The sequence below is a fragment of the Petaurus breviceps genome, unplaced genomic scaffold, assembly GCF_028583685.1.
Source record: "Petaurus breviceps papuanus isolate PSGF00001 unplaced genomic scaffold, PetGlider_PUasm1.0 188, whole genome shotgun sequence".
Lineage (NCBI taxonomy): Eukaryota > Metazoa > Chordata > Mammalia > Diprotodontia > Petauridae > Petaurus > Petaurus breviceps.
The window spans coordinates 40,396,537-40,417,890 of NW_027185804.1; the positions used below are offsets into that span (position 1 = coordinate 40,396,537).

At 34.8% G+C, this 21,354-nt stretch overlaps 1 protein-coding gene and 1 pseudogene across 1 annotated transcript; both read left to right on the top strand.

The window, feature by feature from the left end:
• The first annotated feature begins 12,266 nt into the window (after nucleotides 1-12,266).
• Nucleotides 12,267-13,463, top strand: LOC138163525 (olfactory receptor 1165-like). Its single transcript, XM_069090979.1, has one exon. The coding sequence runs from the start codon at nucleotides 12,519-12,521 to the stop codon at nucleotides 13,461-13,463; it is 945 nt and encodes a 314-aa protein (XP_068947080.1). The 5' UTR covers nucleotides 12,267-12,518.
• A 1,895-nt stretch (nucleotides 13,464-15,358) lies between these two features.
• On the top strand, nucleotides 15,359-21,354 carry LOC138163662 (olfactory receptor 5D13-like; annotated as a pseudogene).

Sequence of the window (21,354 nt, forward strand, 5' to 3'; positions counted from 1 at the left end):
ACCAAGAATCACGTACCCAGCAACTGAGTGTAATGCTTCAGGGGGAAATGTGGTCATTCAATGAAATAGAGGATTTTCAGGAATACCGTGTTTCCCCGATAATAAGACACCGTTTTATGATTTTTTTGGACAGAAAAACACCAGAGGGCTTATTTTCAGGGGAGGGCTTATTTTAATTAACATTGACAGCAATTTTAATAAACAGGTAAATGTGAACAAAAAAAATGTACCTTTATTCAATAAGCAAATCACTGGGCAAGAACAGGATGACGCGCTCACTGCTGCAGCTCTGATTAGATGCAGCTCAGAGCACAGAGTGTGTTTCACGGGGAGGAGGGGGGATGGTGCATACAGAGGTTACCATAATGTAGCGTGTAGTGCAGGGGATCACCTTCACTACAGTAGCAATCTCAATAGGGCTTATTTTCGGGGGAGGGCTTATTTTAGAGGAATCTTACACAGTAAGGGGAGGGCTTATTTTTGGGATAGGTCTCATTATCAGGGAACCATGGTACTTGATGAAAAACACAGAGCTGAACAGAAAACCTGACTTTCAAAAAGAAGAAGCAAGAGAAGCATAAGAAGGTAAAGAGGAAAAAGAAACCATTAGGAACTTATCAAAGTTGAACTAAGTCATTTTTACATGGAAAAATAATCATTATAACTCATCAGTCTTTTCTCAGTATGAGGATTGGTGAAGTGGAATTTATATATATATATATATATATATATATATATGCATAATTATATATGTATATATAGCAGGGTGCATGTGTGTATAAATACATATTTGAGTGTGTGTACATGCATACATAGACAGAGGACACAAGATTAGTTTAATAAAAATTGATGATATCTAAAAAATGAAATTAAGAGGTGAGAGGAATATAACGAGAGGAGAAAGGTAGAGATAGAATAAGGTAAATTATCTGGTATAAAAGAGGCAAGAGTAAACTTTTACAACAGAGGGGAGTAAGAAGAAGGTGAAAGAGAATCGGTCAACCATACTCTCATTGAATTTTGCTTAAGGAGGGAATAACATGCACACTCACTTGGCTATCATACCTACAGGAAATCAGGGGGGGAATGGGATAAGAGGGGGAGTGATTGAAGGGAGGGGGTGTAATTCTAGTTAGACATACACACATTTTAAAAGGGACTGGCTCAAAGTAGGACATAGAAAAGTGGGTGGGGTGGGATAGGATTGAGAGAAATATAGTCTTTCACAATATATCTACTATGGAAATGTTTTCCATAATTATACATGTACAACCTATATTGAATTGCTTATCTTCATAGTGGGGGTGGGTGAGGAGGAAAGAAGGGAGAGAATCTGTAAATCAAAGTTTTAAAAACAAATGTTAAAAATGTTTTTTACATGGGAAATAAGTTATACAGGCACTGGGGTATAGAAATCCATCTTGCTCTGCAAGAAAGTTAGAGGATTTATGGTGGAGGATGTAGGAGAGAACAGATTGCGGGAAGGGGTATTCAGTAGGCTTGCTATTTTTGGGTGGGGGTAGGGGAGAGATGGGGAGAAAATTTGCAACTCAAAATCGTGTGGAATTAAAGGTTGAAAACTAAAAATTACCTAAATAAAGTCTTCAAATTAAAAAAAAAAAAGATAAGGGCACCGTCAACCAACACTGGGGAAGCTGAGGAAAGCTTTTAGAGGAAATTGACCTTAAGATGTGTCTTAAAAAGGCCCGGGGGGAGGTAGGATTACTTTAGTAGAAAAGATCTGGAAATAGATTTCAACCACGAAAATAAAGTGAGGAAAGGCATGGGAATACTTTTAAGTAATGATAATAAAAGAATCTAAGAGTTAAAACAGAAAAAGCAAAAAAAAAAAAAAATGTGGGCAATAGTTCTTAGGGAACCTGGGAGAGAGTGAGCATGATTCTGGGACTTACTAGGAAAAAGGTCATGTGAAAAGAATGCCTGTGATACTAGTTAGGCAAAATAGGCGTCCAGGTACTTTTGGAGTTATTGATGGGAAAATGGAGGAAGTAAACTGGACATTAAGGGAGGTGTCAGAGGCATAAACCTTGGTGATCTTGTGGGGGATAAAAATACTTTTGCCAGGCATGTCTTTTGTCTCTTCTGATAAGAGAATGTGTTTTGATAACAGAATGAGACATAGCAAAGAAAATATGCTCACAGGCCAGGAACCTATTGAGAAATTGGGAGGCTTTGAGAGACATAATTTCAGGGCTTGGGTGCAAATACCACATCAGAAGTGCCACCTTCTATACATGAGACTTTTTCTAATCCATACAGATACTTTGTGGGTATAGATATGCAAACATATATGTGTGTTTATATGTGTCAATATATACATATGCATACACACATATATAAATACATACAAATACACATGTGCATCCATCCATGTCTATAGATGTACAGATATGTTCAGAAATATTATTGTTGTTAAAGTTAATATTACATAAGATTAATATATGTTTCTAATTAAGGCTGCAAAGCATTAAACAATACCGAATTATCTTCAATGTAATAATTTTACTCAGACAAAGAAGATTTCCCATCAGGTATTCTCAAAAATAATTTTATTTGAGATATAATACAGTACTTTTTAAACACCAATTTAAAACCCACACCACTAGTATGTCCTTAATGAGAAAACAATGCTACTTTGAATTGAATACCACTTTTAAATGGATTTGCATTCTGTTAATACAAATATCTGTATTCATTTAAAAAATAATAATGTATATGTATGAAAGAATATGCTATCAATTTGTATCATTGCTTAATTGTTAGGGTAAGTTAAATTTGACATTTTTGGACATATTTTACAGATCACAATGATAATGTATAGTGCACAATTTGAATTTAAATATACTTTAAAAACCATAACAAACAAACCCATCTTATTCTGTCCAAGGTTCAACATTTCAGACCTTGAGAATATTGCCTCGCTCTCTTGCTCTCTCGTTGTGGATGGAGGTGAAAAGGAGGAACAATGAATCTCCTATGTGGCCTTCTTAATTCACACTCTGTTCTTCTCTGATAAATTTTACTTTACCACTTTTTTTCTGGACTAAAGCATCCCACATACATCGTTTTACATTAGGATTCTCTGCATGTTTTAGAGTGTTTCAGGTCCAGAAGGACAGACTGAAAGTAGAGGTCTGAAAAGGGATCCTAGTGCAATTCGTATCCTGCCCTTCTAGATTAAACGATTTTTGGTCTTTGGTGTTTTCAGCTGTCTTCTACACTTTGGCCCCATTTGAAGTTTTCCTGGCAGATGCTGGAGGATTTTTCCATTTCCTTCCTCATCATATGGATGAGGCAAACAGATTTAAATGACCTCCCTGGGTCACACACTTGGGAAATATCTGAGGCCAGAAGTGAGCTCATCTTCCTGACTCCATACCTCAGCTATATCCACTGAAGGTTCTCAATAAACAATGATGAATAATAGTAATGATAGCAGGCTATCAATGATTATCAATGAGAAAGAACAAAATATACATATGAATATGATATTTTCTCTCTAGACAATGAGAGAATATGCTGGAAGGAGAAAAGGGGGGGGGGGGGGAGCAATGTAATTAAGAAAATACTTTTTAACTACCTAAACACTTCAAGGAATTATCTGATGAATTCTGTGACATAAAGGTAGAATAACAGCAAGATATGAGCAGAAGAGTATGGGGAAGACACACACACACACACACACACACACATACAAACACAAACAAATATGTTAAGGTGGCCTTTTTTTCCATTCCTTTTCAGTGTTGAAAGTATATGAAATGTTTCCCCATTTGTGTAAGATTGTAGAAGAAAGGACTCTCCTCTTGTTTTCACACTGCAAGTTGTACCTTGTATTCAGGTCTTTGGACACATAGTTTAGCACTCCATAAGGATAACCTTTTTCTATCATACATCCTACATTTTGGAACAATTCCCATAAAAAAATGGGTAATTTTCAAATATTCAGTAAATGGTTTCTTGTGGGGTCTTCCTTAATGAGAAAACCAAGAAAGTGGTGTGCTAGCATTCTAAGTAGCTCATCTGAAAATTTCAGTAAGATCACTGGCTGATTATTTAATTCAGAAATTCACATTCTTTTGGCATAATTATAGAAAGTTTGATCAGTTCTTTCATTTTCATTATTTGATTTTATTCCTTTGAATTAGTTATCACTTCTCTTGCTAAATTATAATTATGTAAAAAGGCTGGGATTAACTTTGGTGTTTCATTATTCCTTCTTTCTAGAAATCTCCTACACATATGATTCTTCTGATTTTTTTCTTTAGTGCAATTTAGATGTATGGTACTGTTCATTTGATGCAGGCTTTAAACACCATATTCTACCAATTCATCCTTTCAGAGTCCTTTCCCTGCTTTTTATTTTAGAAAATGTTGTGATGCACTCTTCTATTTCCTCCCTCCCTTTCCATGTAACTATCCTTATTATCAGAGCAGTCTCTCCTGAATTTTGGGGATTCCCAACAAATTTAATGAGATATATCTTATTTAAACATAAAGGGTGGTATCCTAAGCCAAGCAAGGGAGTATGCATAATTTACGTCAGATCTGTGAACAAGGGAAAAAAAATTAGGACCAACCAAGTTATAGTGTTTTACAAAATGTAAAACAAATCATTTTGATTATATAAAATTTAAAAAAAAGTTTTTGGGGAAAAAAATGCAACCAAAATTTAAAGGAAAGCATGAAACTGGGAAACATTATTACAACAATTATCTGAGAAATGTAAAATTGTTCAAAAATATAGAGAAATGAGTAAAATCAATAAGAATACGAATAATTCTCCAACTGATACACTGTCAAAGGGTATGAACAGCAATTTTTGGTGAAGACATCAAAGGTATCTATATTCATATATAATGTTCTAAGACTATTTATTAGAGAAATGCAAATTAAAACATTTTTGGGATACCATCTAATAGTAATCAAATTGACTAAAATTTAAAAAATGAAAATGACACATGTTGAGGGGATGTGGGTCAACTAGGATACCATTGCACTGTAATACAACCATTATGGAGAGAAATTTGGTACAGTGTCCAAAGGGATATAAATCTGTGCATTCCCTTTGATAAAGCAATACCACTGTTAGGTCTGTATGCTAAGGAGATATTTTTTAAAGGGGAAAAGGCCCTAGTTGTACAAAAAAAATTAGCAGCTCTTTTTGGTGGTGCCTAAGAATTGGAAATTGAGGGGATGCCCATCAATTGGGTAATGGCTGAATAAGCTGTAGTATGAGTGTGATGGAATATTAATGTGCTTTAAGGAATGACAAGTAGGATGACATCAGATAAACCTTGAAGAATTTGTATGAACTCATGCAAAGAGAAGGGAGCAGTACAAAGAGAACATTGCATACTGTAACAACAACCCTATATGGTGAAGAAATGTGAATTACTTAGATTTCTCAGCAATAAAATGATCCAAGAAAATCTCAAACGACTCATGATGAAGTATGTTATCTGTCCGCAGAGAAAGAACTGATAAAATCTGAACTATTTAAATACAGACTGAAACATATTGTTTTCTCTTTTTCTTTTTCTTTGTTTTTGTTATTTTCCTCCTTTCTTCCTCACCCTACCCTATTCTCTGTCTCTCTCTCATTCTCTCTCTCTAATTTGAGTCTTCTCATACAAAATGACTATTATGAGAATGTTTTATATAACAAGGAAAGGGAGGACAGGGATGGAACAATAAAATTTGGAACTTAAACCTAAACATGTTAAAATAGTTTTTTCATGTAATACTAAAAAATTAAAATATTATTAAAATAAGAAAAAAGTTACATCACATCTGGAAATCTATTTTCTATGGACATATTGTATACATGCATTATTGTTTGTTTATGATCTCTTCTTTTAAAATCTGAACTCCTCTGTTTCCCCAATTTAAGTAACATGCCTGGAATATTGTAAGTGGTTATTAAATGATTGTTGCCTAGTTGGCTGTCTAGAAATGTATCCTATATCACAAACTTGCTTATTGTATTACTGGGGAGAGTGAAAGAGGAGGAGATTTCTCTAATCATAAAAGTGGTTTGGCACCAGGGTCATTATCAACCTTAAACATCTAGGAAATGAAGTATCAAAGACATGGCATATATAAAGAAAGCCAAGCAGTTGGAATGACAAAATGAACTGATGACACTTTTTGTTCTGTGACATTAGGAACAGAATCTCCATAGTAGAGTTTCTTGACCTTGGGTTGACTGAGCTCAAATCACCAAGCAGATTCATACTATGTATCACCTGGCTCTCCCACGTGCTAGAGCGAGGTAGAAATTATGGATCTTGAAACCAACTTTCTTAAAAGACTTGTTCAAGGTTAAGTCAAGAAATATTTATTGGATGCTCTCAATTAGCATTTATGAATGTGATGCTGCCCCAACCTTACCCTCAAGACCTCTGAGAGTAAATTATTGCATTACATGATAACTTGTATCCAATTATACATTTTTAATTTTATAGAAAAACTATGTTAATGTTTTTTTAAGGTGGGAAATAATTCTAACAACAGTAAGACTAATTTCTAGAAAATCTCATTTTCTATAAATGACATAGCAGAGGCATATTTTTTTCTTGAATTACCTCTTTAGAGACTACACATGTAGGGACAGTAGAGAGTCTCTAGGGCCTGGGACCCAAAGGAGTTGGAGACAAATGTAAGATCTTCAGCCAAGTACCATGCTTGGTTTTCAGATAGAGTAAGAGGACATGTCTCTGACTCTGCACTTTGTTGTAAAATGGAGACAACCTCATCTTCCTTCTCTAGTAAATGAAAGAGACTATGATTTCCTGGTAATAATGTACATTAGTGGATTAATTTTAAGCTTTATAAATAAGATGGCATCAGGGAGGGTTATAATCATGAAATTACTATGTCAGAAGATATGCCTTCTATACTGTATATCAAGAAAATGAACCATTCAGGAGACTCTATGTCCTGGTGAGTACATATGTCTTCTAATTTTCTCCTGTACACATTTTATTTTGGTCTATTGACTGGAAAGTAGAATTCTCTTTTTATAGCTTCCCTGAAAGATAAATGAGAAAGGAATTGCCACAAGAGTGGGAGGACTTATCTCACATCATCTTCATCATTGTCATTCATTTTTAGTCACTATTTTTTGTTCATGGAATCTAATATCCATGAACATTAGGAATATATTCCCATAAGGGCTTTTCAGTACATGTGGAAAGTTCAGACAGGTACATACAAAAACCAATGCCAATATGATGTAGCTATTGTTAATGTTCTGCTGGCAGTTAATAGCAAGGCTACAGAAATTGAGAATGAAAATTTTGTATGTGTGTGTGTGTGTGTTTGTGTGTGTATGTGTGTAGAATAGAATTTTCAGCAAAAAGTGATGTTGAGAAAACTATGCATAAAAGGGCAGATATAATTTAGTAGGAATCAAAATAGAAGGCATCACACTTTGGGGAAAATTCTATTTGCAGTCATGAACACAAAAAAATGCATATGTTATCTTCAGAGAATAATGAGCAGAGGAATTTGGCAACAACTGTGGCTTCACTTAGGAAAACTGTTGGAAGATAATGCTGGAGATGAAGCAAATTATGTATCTGGCAAAAATCATTTGGAAATTAGTAAAGATTGTAGAGAAGAATCATAATATGTTCTACATAATGCTAGCAGGGACAACCTGGTTTCATATTCCTTCTGTGAAATATGCTAGCAGAGTGAAAATGGCCCAAAACCTGTTGAGTTAACTCTCTATTCCTAAGGAATTATCTGAAGTTATAAATTGCAAACAATGCATGAAGTAGTTTCAGTGTAGGTGGTTTATATGTCTGAAACTCGTTGTAACTATGAATCAAAGTTCCAGACAAAGCACAAAAATATATTATTTAATTCTAAAAAAAAAATAGTAATCATAATCTTTGACCCTTAGTTATCATTATTGAGAAAGTATTGTAGAAATGTTGTTTTCAGAGCTTTCTTCTCAAAAATATTCAGAGCAATATGCAATTATAAAACCTAAGTAAAACAATCCAGAAATCAACTTAAATTTTTGATAATTAAGTAATAGTTTCATTGTTTTCGATGCATTACTACAGACAAAGACTCCAATCCCACCAGCAGATGCCACAAATCCTCAAACCAGATGTGGATGGGAAGGGGAGAATTATGACTATCTGGAATAGAGTAGTGTAAATCCAGGATTAATAAGGAGGAAATAGCAAAGAATGAAATTTAGGCTTGATATCAGGCAGATCTTCTGAATAATGAAAACTTCTTAAAAATGGAACAGACTTACTCAGTCGTTGTGGTGACCTGAAGGTTTCAAGGACATTTCTCTTTCTCCTTCTTAATCTTTATTTTTGCCAAGTGTATCTTGTTTCAACAAATAGAAAGACCAAAACTGAATCAAACACATTCTTTGACACCAGAGGGTCTATATTCAAGACAGGGAAGTAGAAATCTGCCCACAAAGATCATTACTAGAACTAAAAAGATAAAGAAGCTAAATGTTTCTTATAAAATTAATCTTACAGCTTTAAGGAGAGAGGGTAGAAAATGGACAGAGAATGGTCAAGGCATAATTTGAAAATTGGGAAGTTTGCCTTATTTGAGGAAAATTTAGTATATTTTAAATTAGAATAGCTGAAAGAGGTCACAGAGGCAAGAAATATGGTGAGAGAAGAGGTATGGTGGCACAAATATACATTGTATTGATAGTATAAGGAAGATACACTTTAGGTTGAAACTGGTGCTAAGTGTTACAAATTGGATAGAAAATCAGAGTGCATGAGAGCACGTTTATAGAAGGACTTGAATGACAAGCTAAAGACTCTAATAGTCTATTCAGTTTAGACCATAATTTGCTGCATAATTCTTTCCATTTTGCAGTTTCTTGCTTTTGAAGATGAGATGTAGTATAGTGGAAAGATGGACACAGAAGAACTGCGTCAGAATCACATTTCTTCTATTTAATACCAGTTGATCTTAGACAACTCATTTAACTTCTCCTTTTTTATAAAAAAGAGGTACTAGTCTAGATAGCTTACCAGGCTTTAGGCCCTAAATCTATGACAAAAAATGATAAATCTCTAGATATGTGCTAGGACAACTGAGTCTACAAATGCATTGAAAACACTGGAAATACAGAAAAGAAGTGGGTGAGATTGACAAAGTAGTTGAAAACCTAGATAAGAAGAAGATAGATAGATAGATAGATAGACATACAGACAGACAGATAGATACATACATACATACACACATAAATACATAGATGGACAGATAGACAAGATAGATATTTTATAGAAATATTTCTTTTGAGCATCATATTGGGCTATCCATATTTTTTTATTTGTTACTTTTTAACTATCCTACAAATGAGTGTGTGTATATGTATGTATGTATATATATATATATATATATGTGTGTGTGTGTGTGTGTGTATGTAAATATAACATATAATATGCACCCATAAACCTACATGAACACATACACATATACTTATAATGTAAATCCAGGAAAGACCAATATAGTACAGGGGAAAGAATAAGAAGGGATATCCTTGTTCTAGCTCTTCCTCTGAAGAACCTACTAGGGAATATTTAAATTAAATGACTTTGGAGAAGTCATTTAACAACCTCCTGTGTCAGGCAATTTGATTGGGGAAAAACAAAATAAAACCCCTGAAGAAGGTGCAACTTGGTGGTGAAGTGGATAAAGCCCTGGTCTAGAGTGAGGGAGCTCAAATCAGACCTCAGACACATACTGGCTGTGTGACTGTGGGAAAGTCACTTCACCATATTTGCTTCAGTTCTTCCTCTGTAAAAGGAACTGGAGCAGGAAACAGTAAAACCCTCCAGTATCTTTGCCAAGAAAGTCCCAAATTGGTTAGCAAAAGACAGACACTACTGAAAGCCTCAAACAACTTGCTAAGTGTATGTTATAAACAATTATTACACTCTCTTGAGGAATCTTTCTTCACATAGCAATGTACAGACTGCTCATATATATGAGAATTTGGGGAAACCATTTAAAGGCGACCAAGTACATAAAGGGTGTGATAGCTAGAAGTGACATTTATTGACCTTTATAGAAGGTCTGTTCAATATAATTTATGAAATGCCAAATATTGGCCACAGCTTAATAGTAGAAAAATGGCAGTTACGAGGGGAAAATATCCTGAGGGGAGCCATTCATCTGGATTTAACAGACTGGAATATTCAATTTACTGTAAGTTCATTCTCTTAAACTCTCTTACAATGTCCATTGTTTATTAACATTTATGGAATTGGAGAAAGTTCTTCTGTTATACTTTTATATAAAAAAGAAAGGAAGAAATACATAATGGAAAATGTAACTATTATGCCTTCTTCCCTGACCCATTTCCTAATCCACAGACCTCACTCATGTCTAACTTAACTCCCAATGAACTAGGCCTCCACCACCTTTGACTTCTCTTTCTGGCTCTTTCCTCTGCCTCTGTCTCTTTGTTAATTCATTTGTTTGTTTATCGTTTTTCTTTTATCTTTTTCAATTGTTTGCTCCTTAGAATATAATTACTACATTGGGGTGTTCTTTTTTTTTTTTTGGATAGGGGAAGGCAGGGAAATTTGGGTTAAGTGACTTGCCCAAGGTGACTCAGCTAGTAAGTGTGTCAAGTGTCTGAGGCTGAATTTGAAATCAGGTTCTCCTGACTCCAGGTTTGGTGCTTTATTCACTGTGTCACTTACCTGACCCCAAATTGTGTTCTTCAAAGAAATAGGCCAATTACTCCATGGAAGGAAAGATAATGCATCAGATCCCTAAACACCCCATTTCATGCTTTTTGTATGATAGCTTTCTGTCTATTATAGTCAGAATTTATATAGAATTTTTTTGAGGATTAGATCTCATATTCAACCATTAGGGAATTTCCCTGTTTATCTGGGTACTTATTCCAGATAACTTACAAAGAGTGCGAAAAACCATAAGATTTTAGTACATAGGTTTAGAAATGGTATTAAAACATTGAATATATGATATTAGACCTGGAAAAGGAAGTCAAATATTTTGTAGCCCAACCTCATAGTTCATAGTGCAGTAGATAGAGATCTCAACCTGGAGTCAGGAAGACTGTATTTCAAATCAGACATCAATACATATGTTGGTTGTGTACCTCTGGGTAAATCATTTAACTTCTTTTAACATCAGTTTTTCTATATGTAAAGATGGGATAATAATAGCACCACTTCTCGAGGTTATTTCGATGATAACTTAGATAATAATTGTAAAGGACTTAGCATAGTACCTGGCATAAAGAAAGTGCCATATAAATGTTAGTTATTATTATTGTTGGGTTTGTTACAAATATCAGAGGAAATAGGTGGATTGATTGAAGATTACTCAGTCATTAAGACACACAGTTGGAATTGAAGCAATTTAAACAAATACTAACAAACATTACCGTAGCAATGACTATGTGCCCACTGTAGTTGTAAGCACTTTGAAGATCTTATCCCATATGTCTCTCCAACAGCCCTGGGGGGTCAGTGCTCTTATTTTCCTCCTTTCAAAAATGAGGAAACTGAGGCAAAAAAGAGATTAAATAATTTCCTCAAGGTCACATAGTAAGTTTCTGAGGCTATATTTGAACTCAGGTCTTCCTGACTCCATACTTTGCAACCTGTCACTTACCTAACCCTATAGTATACTAATGCTAAATGTTAATCTTTATGCTAATGGACAAATTACTTCAGTTCTTTTGCTATACCAGGACAACTACTGAAATTGTTTCTGTGTAAAAAAAAAAAACCTTCACTGGATTCTTGCTACTGAATCTCTCCCAAAGAATGTGTCCAACTTTTACTATTATAGAAAAACATGTCTTTTACTGTAAAAATGTCTTCTGACAAATGTCTTTAGAAGAAAAGAGAGGAAAAATAGTTTAGGGGGTATGAGTTATATGTATTTTCAAATTATAAAATCTTGTTATGTGAAAGACAGCTGACACTTCTTTGGCTGGGTTTCAAGGAACTCTACTAGATTGAATGGGTAGTTCAGTGACTACTGCACAAAAACAAATCACACTTTGGCACATTCAAGTGACATATTCAAGATGACACTGTGAATGCCAAAAGTGGAGGGAAGATGATGAAACTTTGAACCATTTTGATGAGCAAAGGAATGAAATAGGCTGTCTAATGAGTAATTGGGTTCTCCTTCATTTAAAGGTGGTGAATGAGCTCTATGTTCTCTAATGGATATCTGTTGAAGTACAGATTACATTAGGTTCTGTGAAATATAGCCATCCATATACTTTGATCATTCTCTATTTCACTTTTATTTGGGCTTCTTTCATAGTCCATGATTTTCTCTAAACCCAAATATATGGGACTTTAGAGGAAGTACTAACTTTGAAATAATGACATTATCTGTGTAATAATCATAACAATAATAATTTTCTAATTCATACTCCAAACTTTAATTTTATTTATCTTTTACATCAAATGATCCATTTCTAATTCTCTCCAACAGGAATAATGGTGAACACTAACAAGAATCAGAGTAGTGTGGCTGTGTTCATCCTCTTAGGTTTCTCTGAATATCCGGAGCTCCGGGTGCCCCTTTTTCTACTATTCCTCACCATCTATGCAATCACTGTGGTGGGTAATGTTGGCATGATTGTGGTCATCAAGATCAATCCCAAACTCCACACTCCCATGTACTTTTTCCTCAGTCACTTATCCTTTGTGGATTTCTGCTACTCCACTATAGTTACACCAAAATTACTAGAAAACTTAGTTGTAGAAGACAGAAGCATCTCTATCAAAGCCTGCATCACACAGTATTCAATTGGAGTCATCTGTGTTGTGACAGAGGTACTCATGTTGTCTGTGATGGCCTATGACCGCTTTGTTGCTATATGTTATCCTCTTCTCTATACAATTTCCATGTCCCCAAAACGCTGTACCCTGCTAGTGAGTGTGGCATATTCTTGTGGAATAACTGGTTCTATTATACTCACCTACTCAATTCTTATTCTGTCATTTTGTGAAACCAAAATCATTAATAACTTTGTATGTGAATATTCTGTCTTCCTCTTTGCTTCCTGCTCTGATATACGCTTCAGTGAGTTAATATTTTCTATCCTTGTAAATTTAAATGCATTTTCCACCCTCATTGTTATCCTTACATCCTATCTCTTTATTTCTGTCACAATCCTCAAAATGCATTCAGGCAGTGGAAGATATAAAGCTTTCTCCACTTGTGCCTCCCACTTGACAGCTGTTACTATCTTCTATGGCACCATCTTCTTCCTCTATTTTTTTCCCAGTTCCAAAAACTCATGGCTTGTAGTCAAAGTGGGATCGGTTTTGTATGCAGTAGTGATTCCTATACTAAATCCCTTAATATATAGTCTAAGGAACAATGATGTGAAGGAAACCTTAAGGAAATTAAAGGATCTCAAAATAATTTCTCAGTGAGCTTATTTGTAGATTTTAGAACTACTCTCTAATCTTCTCTGATGTAATTTCTGATGGTTTTCAATAAATTCTCCTAATCCCATTCTGTTATTCTCATCTTTGGTGGTGACACTTTCAATTTCTACAGGCATCTGAAAAATAGTAGGAAAATTCTTATGAAAATGAAGAAAAGACATTCAGAATAAGAAAAATCACTGAAGAAAGTCATTACAATATATTCCATGATTTAGTATCAAACCCAGATCCTATCATTAAACTTCTTTGACAATTTATTATAAAAATAAAACACTTGATTCTGCAAGATTGAATCCTTATTTCTTCACATTTCCACTATTTCAAAGAAAAAAGGAAGGGAAGTCTAAGGCATGATCTAGTAGAGTGACCAGGTGGTTCTTTAAAATGTTCCAGAAATAAATTCCTTGAGGAGTGGCCATATTCTGTGTTGGAAGAAAATAAGGTCACCAACTCCTAAAGCAAGTCAATGGACTGCTGGAATTCTTATAAAGTCAAATTTAGTCCTACAAACTATTGAGTATAGTTCTTGTAACATAATAAAGGCTTAATAAGTGTAGGTCAACTGATTAATATGTACTGTTGAAAACAAGATTCTTGACTCTCCTCTCCTTCAACTTGAGCAACTCTATGGCAGAAATTCTCTTCCATTTAATCTTTTTATTTGTTTAATTTTTAGTTGAGACAAAAAAAAATACATGTGCACATAGCAGAATATGAGAGGATTCAAAATATGTAACAATAGATTTTTATTTCAAGAAAGTCTACATGATTAAAAAAATACTCATTTTGTTGATAATTGTCCATCTGTTCTTTGTTTCCTTGTGAGTTTTCTTTTTTTGTTTCTCAGTTGTGCACGTTTTTACTTACTTATTTTTCCCTCCCCCCAGTGTAACTCAGGAAGCCACAATAAAGTTTAGATATGTTTTTCTGTTACTATAAATATATACATGCAATAAGCATACATATATAGACATATACTTTCTTATACATATTGTACTCCCTTTAATTCTACCTACTACCTTGCCCTTCTATTGCTTGCCTACACTCTTCCAAGGGTCACTCCCTTATCCTCTCACTCCCCAAAATCCAAATACCTTTTATACCCACCTTTTACCTATTCCCTCAGTCTCCCCACTAAAGATCCCTCCCTTGAGCTCTCCCCCATCCCTATGCCCCTATTGTTTTCTTTCTTCTGAATATAGAAGACTCTTATACACTTCTAAATATATATGTATTTTCCTTTCTTAAACCCATTTCTGATGAAAGTCGGTCACCAGAACTACCAGTCTTCCCCTCCACCATCTAATTCCTCTTTATCAATTAATCCTCTTGCACTTCATTTGTATAAAATGATTATTGTTTTTAGCTCTTCCTAAATGATTTTATTTTTTGAATTTATATCTTAATCAGGTTTACACCCAGTTTTTCTTATAAGATAACCAATTTCTAATAAGCATCTTAGACATACATTATAAATATACAAAAAGTAAACAGTCTGTCCTTATGAATCCTTTGTAACCAGTCCTTGTTATGGGCCTTATATTTCTCTTGGTTCTTCTATGTCAAATGATTGTAAAATTTCATGAATTCAGAACCACTCTAAAGCTAGTCTCAAGTATTATTTATCCAATTATGTACAAAGTCAACAATCCCCTTCAAGTAATTTACCATGTGCTGAGTGAGAAAAGGGAAATATTTCTAAGAATCATATTTAGGAAAAATATATAGGATAAATAGAAGTTAAATGATTGGGAAGACATAGAGGTTAAAGATTGGTAAAGGTGAAAACTAGGGAAGTGTGTGGTAAATTAAAAAAACAAACAAACAAACAAGGGATTCTGAAAAACCTGAAGACAGGATATACTGCAGATGATGTGGGTATGGAGCACATATGCAAAGGTATGAAATTAGATGAAGACATAGGTGTGAGAAATGACAGTAAATACATTGCAGTTGAACAACACAGGTCAAGAAGGGAAATAATGAACATTAATGCTGAAAAAGTAGATGAGAGTCAAACCTGTAGAAATCCTTAAATGCCAAACATAGGAGTTTGTATTTGATGCTGGAGAGAAGAAAAGAAATGGTTAAATATGGGGAGAAGTGTGACACAGTGTGATCCATTCATTAGACCAATCAATGTGGCAGCTATAAGGAAAGGATTAACCCCAGAAAAGAAGGGAGGGCTAATAGACTGATATTTCAAAAATATCAATTTAGTTGATGGAAATTTCAATTTCAATACTTTTAGAACTATTCAATTTGAATTAGTTCCCTTAAAATGAAGTGTCTTAAAGCAAAGACTGTAACCAATCATATGGTTACTTTTAAGGAGTTCTGAGTTATGTTTTTAAGTATATAGCCATAGATTTTTTTTCCTATCTTTGATAGCCTTATGATTGTATGACATTGAAAATTCTCTCCCAAATTAACCATGGTGAGTCCTAACAGATATCAGAGTTTTACCAACATATTCATCCTCTTAGGATTCTCTGATTACCAAGATCTCCAAGTGCCCCTCTACCTGGTGTTTCTGGCCATCTATGTGGGGACTATGGTGGGAAATGTGGGCATGATTGCTATCATCAGATGCAAGTCCAAACTCCATACCCCTATGTACTTTTTCTTCAGTCACTTGCCCTTTGTTACTCCACTATAATTACACCCAAACTATTAGAAATTTAGTTGTTGAAGACAGAAACATCTCATTCATGTGCTGCATCATGCATTTTTTTTTTGCTGTCATCTGTGCGGTGACAGAGATGTTCATGTTGTCAGTGATGGCTTATGATCAATATGTAGCCATTAGAAATCCCTTCCTATATTCAGTCACCATGTTCCAGAAACTTTATACCCTTCTGTTTACCATATCATATTCATGGGGCCTAATTTCTTGTGTGGTCTTCACCTACTCTCTTCTTATTGTAAAGCTTTCCAGAGGACTGATGCTGTGAACAGCTTTCAAGGTTCTGAATACATAGTATACAAAACTCTATTCATTCACTAAGAAATCAGAGCAAAACATTCACAGAAAATCATGGTACAGCATTCACCATGTTACAACTTACCCCAGAAAATCCAAATACAACATTCACCATATCACAACTGAACAACTTATCACTAACGTGGTCACATAATTTTGAACAAAGTACAGTCATTAAGTAATTCAATCATTTGGTAACTCAATCATTCAATCATCCTTAAGGAGGCTTGACTCCTTAAGGGACACAAAGTACAAAAATCAAAGTCCTCCACCCATGAGGTGCAATTAAGTTACAATTTGAACAGCTCAGGTTTGTCCTTGGAAGTCTTCAGCAGCATAAAGTGCGTTCTCAAAATTAAAATGACTTTATCCAGCCTCCATGTGGCTTGCTCCAAGAAATTCTGTCTCAGTTCTCAATTCTCATTCCTCTTCTCAGTTCCTCTCAATTCTCAGTTCAATCTTCAGTCAAGCAGCAGCTGCCCTGAAACTATGATGCTTGCCCCCAAGAAGCTCTGATTGTCTAGCTTATGATGTGCCTTAGATATGGTATAGCTCCTCCTTGTTCATCTCCTTCCTGTTACATCAGCAACAGGGGTTGCCTATTCATCCCTTTCCTGTTACTTCAGGAACAAGGGTTCATACCTTCTGTTTCTTTAATTGAGGCTTATTTAGAAACAAGGTGCTATGTACTTCTTAGCTTGTCAATACAAAGGGATATTCAAATTTCATTACTATTACACTGATCTTGTCTTTTTGTGGGATTAAAACCATTAATAATAATCTCTGTGAATGTTCTGTCATCCTCTCTGCCTCCTTCTCTGATAAACACTTAAATGAGGTTATTCTATTTAGTTTTTCAAATTTACTACCTTTTGCACACTCATAATTAGACTTATCTCCTACCTCTTTCTTTGTGTTACTGTCACGAAGATGCCTTCAACCAGTGGGAGACATAAAACCTTCTCCACCTGTGCCTCTCACTTGACAGCTGTTACCATTTCTTTGGCACTATCCTCTGCCTGTATTGTGTGCCCAGTTCCAAAAATTCATGGATCATGATCAGAATAAGCACTGTTTTTGTATTGTTTTGCATTGTTTTGTTTTATTTTTTTTATGAAGTGGTGGTCCTGACATTGAACTCATTAATATTCAGTCTCAGAAACAAAGATTTGAAGGAAACATTCAGGAAATTAATTGATATAAAAGTAATTTCTCATTAAAGTTTTTGTATGGGTGATATCTCTACTTGTGGAATGATATAAGAACTTTTCATGATATTAAATTAGCAAATTCATTTCTAATGCCTGTTTTATCTGATAGTCTGGCATTCACCACCACATCCATCTGGAAGTCATTCATGAGTATATAAGTGAAAAAGACCTGTAAAGTTAGAAAAAAATCAGAAGGGGAAAACAGCAGCAACTACAGTGGCAATGACCACTAAAAATAACTTATCAACAAGAGAAAACACGAAAACATACTGTTGTGACTTTTTCCAAAAGATAGAGCAAGGTTGAGGACAATATATATAGAAAGGAAATAGAATATAGAATATATAGAAAGGAAATATAATATATAGAAATATAGAATATAGAAAGGAAAAATCTTAAATTTGGAATTAAAATAAATCTATTGCTTTGATAAATTGGATAGTTGTTTTCTTCAATGTATCTTCTGTTCTCTCAATTTGATGCAAAATAAATAAAAGAATCAAAAGCCTGAGATGACACAAAAAAATGCAGAAAGTAAATTCAATACTGCTTATCTTATACCTTATCTGAGAACACAAGAGATGATAATGATGATGATATTGATAAGAAAAACAATTCCTTATTTTTAGTGTTTGATCATTTGAGGTACAAGTGTTCACAATGAATAATTAACAGTCAGATTCAGTGATTTAAGTTTGCTTCAGCCCCCACATATGTTGATAGGCACATGTGGATTTGTGTACATGTGTGTTTCCATGTCTATTGCTTGGACCCAGTATCATGGATTAGAGATGCAAAATTCAATGCTAAATTTACTTTTGAAGTGTAATTACAATAAGATTTTGTATTATTCTAAGTAAGGAATATTGCTAGGCATTCAACTTTAAAATGAAAGATATGTTTGTATCTGAGTGTGTAGGTATATATAAAATTTATTAAATATAAAATGGGATTTTGAAGTATCAAAAATGTATGTTGATTTGAAAAAACAATTTTTATTGGAATAAAATTACTTTAAATATTTTTGGTAAACATTTTTATACAATATCTATAAGCACCTGTACATTAATGGAACAGAAAGATCTTCCTTGTCCATTAATAGTTTTGTGTGACCTGCTATGAGTCACGTGGGATCTGATTCACATGGAGACTGGATCACAAGGAGTTAAAAGTGGGAGGAGCTTCCCTAATGAAATTTTAACTGAAATAGCATGTTGGGGAGAGAGACAGTGCAGAGTGTGAGAGACAAAGGAATGAGTGAGAGTGACACAGTGCTTAGAGGGAGAAGCAGCTTGAGTTGGCAGAAGGAGGAACTAGTCTTAGAAAAGTTTGTTTTTTTTTTTCCACTGAAACCTAACAAATAATAAGGCCTAAGATGTCTGTACTCCCTGGAATGATGAAGATCAATACCATATTAAGTATTACCTCCTTGTATTCTAATCCAAATAAATATTTGGTTTTGCATTTAATGAAGAAAGTTTACATATATATATATATATATATATATATATATATCTTTTTTTTCTTAATTTACCCTGGAAATACAGCAGCTATGGGTATTGCACTGGCCTTACAGCATATAACACAAATTGGTCAGAGTAATATATTGTAATGTAATGTCAAGGAAAGGCAACTTCCCAAGGTTCAAAATACCAGCATAGGTGCTCTCCGTTTTATTCAGTGACAAACCAAGAACAGAGAAGATCAAAACATGACATCATTCAAAATACAGCATTTACTAAGGGTGATTAAATAATCTCCAAGTACTACCCCACCCCAGGACCTTCCAATTATTCAATCAATTACAAAGTCCCTGTTCTAAATACTATTCCACCCCTAGGATGTACCTTCATTTAGTCTACCACAAAGCCCCTCTTCTCAAATGGAGATTGGTTTCTAATCATAAGTAAAGTACATTCATTGGTTCAACCATAGAACACAAAAAGGTCAAAAGTTCCCCATCCCTGGATCACAATTGAATCTACCCCAGAGTCACATCAAGTTTAAACACAGCACTTAATACCCAAATGGAGGTCTTTTCTTCATCTTGACAGTAGGCAAGTTCTCAGCAATCTTAGTTCCTGGGGAGAGAAGGCTTAGCAAGGCCACAAGATACATTGCCAGTCCCTTCATTAATTCATCCTCTGTCTGTAGAACAGTCTTAGAACCCCTGAAAACATTAACAAAACCCTCTCCCAGGATTTCTGTAAACATACAACAAGAAAATCCTTCTTCAGGGCTTCTGAACCAATAAAAAGGTCCCCAGACCCCTGCAAAAACATCACTGTCCTTTACCAGTGGACAGTATTCACTCTGTCGGCAGGACAGTCTCCAGACCCCTGCAACAACAGCACTATCCTTCACCAGTGGACAGTATTCACTCTCTGTCTGCAGGACAGTCTCAGGGCTTCTTAACCAAAAGCCAGGTTCCAGGACTTCTTCAACAAAAGGACTGTCTTTCACCAGTGGACAAATCTGGCAAAACAACATCAAAACAGACAGACAAAGTACCAGCAAAACAGCCATGTCTCCTCAGTCCTTGGCAGCTCAGGGGGCAGGTCTCAAAAGTCCAGGGCAATTCAAAGTGGCCCCCAGCAATTCTCTCAGTCTCTCTCTGCCTCCATGAGGTGCTGCTTCCAAAAAGTTCTTCTGCCTCTCTCTTGTCTCTCCAAATCTCCGTCACCAGCTCCTCCCAGTTCAGGACTCTCTTTTCACATCAAGTCCATCCCACACAATCATTTTGAAAAACCAAGCCAATACAGGGGAATCTTTATGTTCCATTACTATCACATATATGGGCCTCAAAATATAAGTTGCCTATATGATTCTCAAAAGAAGGAAAAAATTAATACTGACAAATATCTGTTAAAATTTTTTAATAGTTAAGAGCACAACTTAAAAAAATCCAGAGGCACCACATTACACAATTTTCAAAGATAATTAAAACATAAAGTTGATAGATGCAAAAGCTGAGCATTTGGCACAATACATCACTGTTTTTGAGTTGTGTGATGATCTTGAAAATAATACGCAATTTCAGTAAGTTTTTTTTAATACGGATTCTATGACTAGCACTAAATATTAGCGAGTAAGCAAAACAGGATTAAATTTTTAAACAGTATTAGTAAATTTAAAATGTTTGAGGAGTTAAATAATGTTCAATTGACATAATTTTAAAAGCAATTGGGGGTTAAGTAACTTGCTCAAGTTTACATGGCCAGTTATTTCTGGGTGTGGTGCTAAGTATCAGAGCCCAGATTCAATCCCAGGTTATCCCGACTCTGGGGTTGGTGCTCTTACTTGCTGTGCTACCTCAATAGATATAAATTTTAAAATGAAAACTTTATGCTTTTAAAATTTATTTGTTTTCTTGTTTCAAAAGTACTTATATTTGTATTAGGGAAAAATTATGAAGGTGGAGTCAAGATGGTGGAGAAAAAGCAGAAACTTGCTTCACTTGTCATCCAACCACCACCAATACCAAAAAATGCAAAAAAAAATGACTCTAAATAAATTTTACAGCTATAGAAGCCACAAAGTGAAAGAGAAAAACAAATCTCCTTCTGGAAGCAACCTGGAAGGTCAACAGGAATGGTTCATCACACCAAGCTGGGAACTGCGGACAGTCCTGCATGAGCTGGCCCAGACTGGAAGCCCAGACAGCCCAGAGCAGATTTCATGA